We start from the raw sequence: 8,272 nt of genomic DNA, 5'->3' as shown, positions 1-8,272 counted from the left end.
TTTTTTGCTTAACCGTTCCTTTAAAATTCATTACCATCCCTATCTTCTTCTCTTCTCCTCCCAGGATTTTGCCATGGATCGCTATGGGATCTGTCCTATGGTCCAATCCCAGCAGAAACTGGGTCAGTGTCCTTCTCAATTTTTAAGTGGAGATTTAGGAGGGCATCTCGCTCCCATAGGATGAATATAGACAGGTTTCCCAGTGCAAAATCTGCTGTAGAATGATAATTAGGAATGTCTTTGAGCTAAAGAGATAATCTAATGCTGTCGGGATCTCCCTGGCGTCCCCTTTAGCTCTCCCTGATGTTCCTCCCCTCGCTGTCACACATAATAGTCTTGAATAACTGTACGAGATAAATCTCGGATGAGGAATTAGGGTGACATTACTCCCGACTGTCCGGCTGCGAGTTTTTAAGCTTTGCTGCTACAGAACAAAGTCGTCTCCCACCAGCATTCCTCTCGGGCAGAGATAGACGAAGCTTTCATGTGGGTGGATTCCGGATCAGCCAAACGCCCTGAGCACTTTAACTGGGGCTGAGTGGGACCGCCCCGTCTCTGCTGCCTCATAATAAAGTCATAATGTGAGTCAGCGGAGGCAGGGTGACACTGTATTTGTCAAAACGGAGAAGAATTCACATGATGGTCACCTTTCAGACGGGGCTTGTTATGTTTCATATTTATTAGCCCTCCCGGTGGCTTTGTAATCCGAGTGAATGTCTTTGTGGAGATCTGTGTACAAGGGGGGAGGCCTGTCGTCTTTGATGTCTTTTCTCTGAGACTCTCTCTCTCTCTCTCTCTCCTGGATTGAGGCAGACAGGGCATTGGTGCGTGTCCAGGACCTGACACCCGAGAAGGCAGAGCAGCAGATCTGGGTGCGCGCCAGAATTCACACCAGTAGAGCTAAAGGTAAACGCCTCCTCACTATTACACAAGCGCATCTGCTGCTGGAAGTCTTGCTCAATTCATTTCAACACGTGGAAGCTGCTCTTACCAAAGCTCAAGGGTTTCTTATTTGACATGCGGGCTGTATTATTGCATTAATAAACACTAAAATTACAGTTCCTTTAGCTCAAACAGTAGAGCATGGGTTTGGCACCAAGGTCATGAGTTTGATTTTAAGAGAATGCAAGAGCTGATAGAAATGTGTATACATTAAAAATGCAATGTAAGTTGATTTAGATAAAAACATCTGCTAAAGGCTTCAATTTAAATATAAATAACAGACATTATCATAATTATACATTAGAGTATTTCTATTTCGTAAAACATTAAAGTGAAACATTTCTCCCCACGAATTTCATTTAAATTGAATTTAAACTTTAAACAGGAAAAATTGTACTTTGATCAGGATAAAGCTGCTTAGTTTGGAAGTGACCTCTGAATAAGCCGTTCTTCATACATTGGTTGACTATTGATAATAGACAGTGGACCTTTTTTGTGCATTGAATTTCATCTAATTTTGCTAACTAGGCATACTTTTGCTGCATTTGCCAAAATATGCATGTGAATATGGTTTCCCAGAACGTATATGACTTGACATTCCATTTCTAGTGTGATCAATGAACAATGAAGTAAAAACAGCCACAAAAGTGGTCTCTCTATTGATTTATTATTTGACCAGACTGGCAAGAATGAATGTATTTTTACACAGTTTATTTAATGCTAAACAGCTTTTATAAGTATGCAGCAAGACAAATTACATTGGCATTACATTAAACTGGCAGTTTTGCCAAAAGTTGAGACCTTTTAACTCAAAGTTGGATTAAAAATGTGAAATATATGTATATCTGAGGTGATAACTACAAATGTTTCAAAAATTACATGCAGCATACTATTTGAAACATTCATTGTTGCATACTGCTTCATATACCGTTTTTGTAGTATATATAGTGTGTATATAATGCATAGTATGCTGTTAGCTATACTTTATTTTATCTAGACTTATTTTCTTATGTTCCTCAATACATGTGATGCACATTCTTAAAATAATATAATATAATGTAATATAATATAATTTTTCCTGCTTTTCAGTCCCGTAATTTTCCATACCTGTGGTTAATGGAGGTGATGAGGACCATGAGGGATATGGGTGCCCTCAACATGTGCCTTATCTGTGCCAAATTTTTTATTTGGATGAATTGCAATGACGTTGAAAGCTTATGAAAATAGTGGCCATTTTCACTACAGAACTGACAAACACTCCTTGTGGCTGCGTTTTATTAATAGTAAATGACGTCAATAGAAACTCTTTGGTTGAATCCTCAGTTTAAATGAAACTTTGTGGCTTCCCCTGTCTGTCCCACACAATCCAAGTCTGAAGGGCCCACACGTACACATCTGCTTTAAGAGTGCAGTAATGAATAAACCATGGCTATATCACTAGTTTCCTTCCACTACGACTTCCAGGTCAAGGATCATTTAACCTCCAGCTTCCTTCATTCCGTCAGTGTGCTCTGGGCTGAAGGATGTCCTTCAGCACAACAACATCCTGATTTGCTCTGCGATGAAGGGTCTGTTTTTAACTACCACTCAGCTGTCTGTCTGACAGTCTCTGAACACTGAGGGGGACTTCAAAGAGTCTGGGTTGGTCTCTGATCTTGACCCGATCTGTGCCAGGTTTACACAAATCGGAGTTTGTTCACTCTCAAGGTGTCTGATTAGCAATTTGGTGACAAGTCAAAACTACACGCATTGTGTCTTTCAAAGAAACTTCCAGGCTGTTGATAGCTGATTGGTACCAGTAAATTTGGTGCATTTTTATTTAACTGTTCTGACAAGAGTTGGACAAGTATGCTCTACTTTGATGTCAAATCTAAATCCTAGTTTGTTAGAGATTTAAATAAGTAAATGTCTTTAGTAATTGGTTAAAATGTATTGTTGATTCACTCATTCTTTTAGTTCTGGTTTTGTGATCAGAAACCATATATTATGAATTGGCAGTGTTGTAAAGGTTACTTTGGAAATGTAATAGGTTAAAGATTACAAGTTTCCCTATTTAAAATGTAATAATTAGGTTTTGTAATCAGAAACCAGCTATTATGAATTGGTTAGTTTCTCTAAAGATAACATGAAACGGCATTTACAATGCATATTATAATGTGATATATTTCCGATTGGGATCTATTTGGTTGTGAAAGTAGGCACATTATTATTATGATACATTTTTATTGTATTAGTGGTGCTGTTATTGTTCTCAGACTTTGAACAATCCATAACTTGTACTATTTATTCTACTACTTCTATTCTATTCTATTCTATTCTATTCTATTCCATATTTAAAAGTTTGAGGTCGGTAAGATTTTATTTTGTGTTTTTGAAAGAAGTCTCATATGTTCACCAAGGCTGCATTTATTACAATATATCCAGTAGCATTGTCAAATATTACAGTTTAAAATAAGTTTTCTATTTTAATACATTTTAATGTCATTTATTCCTGTGATGGCAAAGCTGAATTTTCAGCAGTCATTACTCCAGTCTTTAGTGTCACAATTCTTTAGAAATTATTCTAATATGCTGAATCAGTGCACAAGAAACATTTCTTACTATCACAGTTGAAAATGGCTGTGCTGCTTAATGTTTTTGTAAAAACGGTGATACATTTTTTTTTAGAATTCTTTAATGAACAGAAAGATCAAAATGACTGCATTTAATAAATACAGATTTTTTTGTATCATTATTGCAGTCACTTTTGATCAGAATAATGCGTCTTTGCTGAATTGATTATTATTATTAATTGATTATGAATTGATTATTGTTTATTAAATTATTAATTTCTTAAAAAAATATTACTGCCCCCAAACTTTTGAATTGTAGTGTATGTTAAGTTATATTATTGTGCTTTTTGTCTGTGGCAGTAAGTACCCGTCTTTGTAAGGTATGCTGTGGTATGTGTTCTGACAGGTTGTATTTTTCTCTAGGGAAACAGTGCTTCTTGGTCCTGCGTCACCAGCAGTTTACCGTGCAGGCCCTGCTCGCCGTGGGAGATTGTGCAAGCAAGCAGATGGTCAAGTTTGCAGCTAAGTGAGTATAGGCCACGTTTCCTGTCAAACAATGGTGGGAAAAGTGAAGTCCTGGCGACTCATTCCATTTTAACGTGTTAAGTGGCGATCGATAAAGTTTCACTTCAGAACAAAAGCTCCATTTTTGCAGTCGGATACAGCTTTCCCTCAACACCATAATGGGTCGTTCCCCTTAAAACAACAAACAGTAGATACATCAGAGAGACATGTCTACTTAAAAGTATGGATTGAATGAATGATTATGGGTTTGGGGTCAAATAGAGGGTTGTGGGACAATTGGACAAACATTAGCTCACAAATACAAAACTGAAACCTCATACAATGTGCCATATTAGTTGCAATTTAGTTTCTTATTATTGATTCAGTCTGGATGTATGGAAATGTGTATGTTTGAACATTTGCATGATTTCGTTCTGTTGCATTCTTGCTTGAAATGTTTCATCAGATAGTAAGCTTTCACAACTGTTTGATAGACATGGCTTGTTCACTTTGCTTTCAAGTCCCCTTCCATTCTTTTAAGAGGGTCAGAGGGTTTGTTACTTGATCGTGTTAACATCCTCTGTTTGCTGACGCAGCATTGAATGGTGGCTAAACTCTATTCACATTATCAGTCATGAATTAGGAAGGGTGTTGTGGTCTGGGGAGTTCCTTTTCAGTTCCTTACGCTGTTGATCTTGTTTCCCATTGCTTGCAGTTGAATGTAATTGTTCTTGACTCAAATGGTCCTGGTTGATAGCTGGGCATTTGGTTATTTCTTATCTAACTGAAGGATTTCACCTCAGCAGAAATCTTAGATGAGCGCTTCCCCACGCTCGCAGATCACTGAAACAGATTTTGTATTCTGCAGAGAAACTTCCTCTCTTTGTATTACGTAAATGTTTGTGGAGTAAAGTAACAGTTAAGTTAGAGAGTTTCAGTTAGAGGATGTTTAACACACCCAACTACTATCAAGTTCTACCAAATTCATAATTAATATATGTACCTATAAGCTATATCTGTTTTTAGAGTTCCAGAATTGTTGAAAATAATGGTGTGTTTTAAAATAATGCACACCTGTATTAGCTGCATTACTCAAGGATGCACAATTGCCCGTCTACCTGGAAGCACACATTCCCTACAAGCGATTCATTATTCAGGTTTTTTGAAAAATTCCTGGAAAATATCATGCATGTTTGAATACTTCAGGATGAAGATTAAAACCATTATAGAATAAAGTACTTAAGGTCATCGCCGATGTATGTTTCAGTCAGAACTCATTTCACACAGCAGGATTTTGAATCGCTGACAGGTCCAGATATTTAGCATGCCAAATATTTCACAGTTGTCTGTGACGTGTCTGTGATTCTCTCAAATCGCGTCTTTGATAATTCACACTGTGTGATTGTCACTCGCGTGAACGAGCACCGATTTGCCTCCGATTTCCGACATTTGTCGACAATTTCGCAAAACCTGTCGGCGAGTGAAAATCAGGGCGAAAATCGTGCAGTGTGAACTCGGCATTACTTTAAAAAATCTGTGTTGTAGATTATTTATTTTTAGGTTTTTTTTTTATTTACTAAATTGTATATTATATTATTATATAATCCTTGGCAGAATATATATGTATGTATCTATAATTGCATGTTGGTTTCTTTAATTATATTGAAATTGATGTAATTTTTTTTAAAAGCAATGAACTAATGCGATACAATGAGTTTTACTATTATTAATGCAGTAATGCATCATGAAAGTAGTTTTAATGCATTAATTATGCCTTTTAATGCAGTGTAAAACTCATAAATAATTGTAACTACAGTTAATACATTTATAACACTTATCAATTTATTTTTACACTATGCGTTTTAAATTCAGTTATAAATATTTACAAGATATAATGTATTACAATGCACATTATGAATAAGTATAATGCATTATACCCTTTAATAACCCTTTATAATGCATTATACATAAAGGCTTTTTATTAAAGCTTATATTCACATGCTTTACCATGGTAAAATCACTGTAACATTCAGCCTCTCAGTTTTAATATCACAAAACAAAAAAATATCATAAAACATTTTAAAACTCATTATAAAATGCATATTCTGAAACTAAAATCTATTAAATGTGTTCAAAAAGAAAAAAAAAACTGATTTTTTTTCTAAATATTTAATTAATGTTGCTGTCTTTTGTCATATTGCCATAGCCACTGTTTTCTAAAAGCAATAACAAGCTCAAATACATTATAGTGAGTTTTACCATGTTTAAGGGTTATTTTCACATCCTTTTACCATGGTAGAATCCCAGTATCATTAAACCTCATTAAACTGGCAAAGATTTACCTTTTGTATTTATTGAAATTGATCTCAAAGGGATCCAAACCAAGCTATAAAGCCACTCACTTCTGATGTCCACCGTAATTTAATTTTACATGGTCTTTTTTACACCACTTCACATCCTGTTCATGACATATCCATTCATAATAAGGTTATTAAGAAGTGCTTTCTGAACATAGGATGCTTCAGACCCTGATTAGAGTTTCTTTGTGTGCCGCCTTGCTACCTCTAACCTATACAGAGACATTACAGACACATTTTAGAGCACAGCTCCCCCTAGCTGATGGTCAGTATGTCAGTGGATGTGTAGTCTTCATCACTGAAGCTTGTTGAAAATCAAATGTTGTGTGATAAAGCATATGTGCACAATCAGAGGGCAGGTCAAACACACTCGCTCACTGTATGATCCTCTCTTTATATCCACCTCTCCCTTCAGGCCAGCATCCTTTCAATACACAAGCACTAATGCAGAGCCCATCATGGGCGGCTTAGTGTTCAGTAGCTAGAGTTAATCAGGACTTATGAAGAGCAGCATGTCTATATGGAGATTGTTAGAGAGGGCCGTGTAAGCAGAACTGATCCCAGAGAGATGTGGCCGCTCTCTGAGCAGCAGCTGGCAGGGACTGGCGCATCTCATTCTCTCTCTCTCTCTCTGGTCTCTCATTACTCCTTTGTAATGACTGGAGCTGAAGGTTGCAATCTCAATTTGTGCCGTCTGTTTCTGAAGCAGACAGTTGGCCGTCATCTTAACGTTTGACCTTAGAGAGGTGACATGGCTTAGTCTTGCCAATCTAATATTGTTTCACTAAAAGGAGTAGGTCATCCAAAATGAAAATTCTGTCATCAGTTACTCACCCTCATGTCGTTCCAAACCCGATTGGCTTTATTTATTTTTTGACAGATCGTGAATGATAGTTCAAAGTGACCATGTCTGTCAAGCTGTAAAAATTTAGATCCAGATATTCATCAGACGTTTCTCATTTTGTGTTCCACTGAAAACTAATTTGGAATGACTAGAGGTTAAGTAAATGACTGGATTTTCATTTTTAGGTGGACTTTTCACTTTCCTGCTAATATTTTTGCAGTATTTGTGGTGGTGAGAAACTCATGGCCTTTCAAAATCGTGACAAAACGTTTAAAATACACACTGGAGTGTAAATGTTTCATCAGAGTGAAAGCAATGTGGTTTGTCTTCACAACAGCAATCTGTTTGTTTGAATTGTGAAAGCAGAACTTGCGTATTCCATGTGATAGAGATCGTTTGAAACAAAGTTGAATTGCAAAGGTACTGTTGCTTAACAATATAATCTCATGAGTTTCCATGAAGTTGTTCTGCAGTTTCTGTTTCATGTGTGCTATTCTGAATGTTGTTTAAAAAAACAACTAAATTTTGTTCTAAAGTGAAACAGTTTTGTTTTAGGTCATTATCACCTGTGTCCAATCAAAATAAATCCACACATTGTACATTTCTAAACATGAATTTGTGAAGTTTTTGTGTTTTGAAGTTCACACTTATGTTTTTTGTGGTGTGTCTAATTAATTTGAGAAGTATTCTGTCTACACCTTTGTTTAAAACATTTAGGGTCAGTAAGATGTTGTTTTGTTGTTGTTTAAAGAAATTAATACTTTTAATCAGTAAGGACTAGTGCTGTCAAACGATTAATCGCGATTAATCGCATCCAAAATAAAAGTTTTTGTTTACATAATATATGTATGTGTACTGTGTATATTTATTATATATGTATAAATACAAACACATGCATGTATATATTTTGAAAATATTTACATGTATATATTTATATTCTTGTTTTATATTATATATAAATATATTTAATATATAAACATAACATATTTTTCTTATATACATGCATGTGTTTGTATTTATATATACATAATAAATATACACAGTATACACGCATATATTATGTAAACAAACAA

The 8,272-nt window shown here is 35.6% G+C and overlaps 1 protein-coding gene across 1 annotated transcript in view; it reads left to right on the top strand.

Annotated features, from left to right (window-relative positions):
* LOC107663896 (aspartate--tRNA ligase, cytoplasmic-like) overlaps window positions 1-8,272 on the top strand; it is a 33,475-nt gene that overhangs the window by 9,105 nt on the left and 16,098 nt on the right. Inside the window, exons 4-6 of the mRNA XM_016454296.1 lie at window positions 65-122; window positions 814-906; window positions 3,918-4,020. Coding sequence (XP_016309782.1) covers window positions 65-122; window positions 814-906; window positions 3,918-4,020 — 254 coding nt within the window. The remainder of the gene's footprint in view (window positions 1-64; window positions 123-813; window positions 907-3,917; window positions 4,021-8,272) is intronic.

This window comes from Sinocyclocheilus anshuiensis, unplaced genomic scaffold (assembly GCF_001515605.1).
Source record: "Sinocyclocheilus anshuiensis isolate Anshui unplaced genomic scaffold, SAMN03320099.WGS_v1.1 scaffold976, whole genome shotgun sequence".
Taxonomy (NCBI): Eukaryota; Metazoa; Chordata; class Actinopteri; order Cypriniformes; family Cyprinidae; genus Sinocyclocheilus; species Sinocyclocheilus anshuiensis.
The sequence above is the reverse complement of the archived record's forward strand: the minus strand, read 5'-3'. Positions and strand labels throughout refer to the sequence as shown.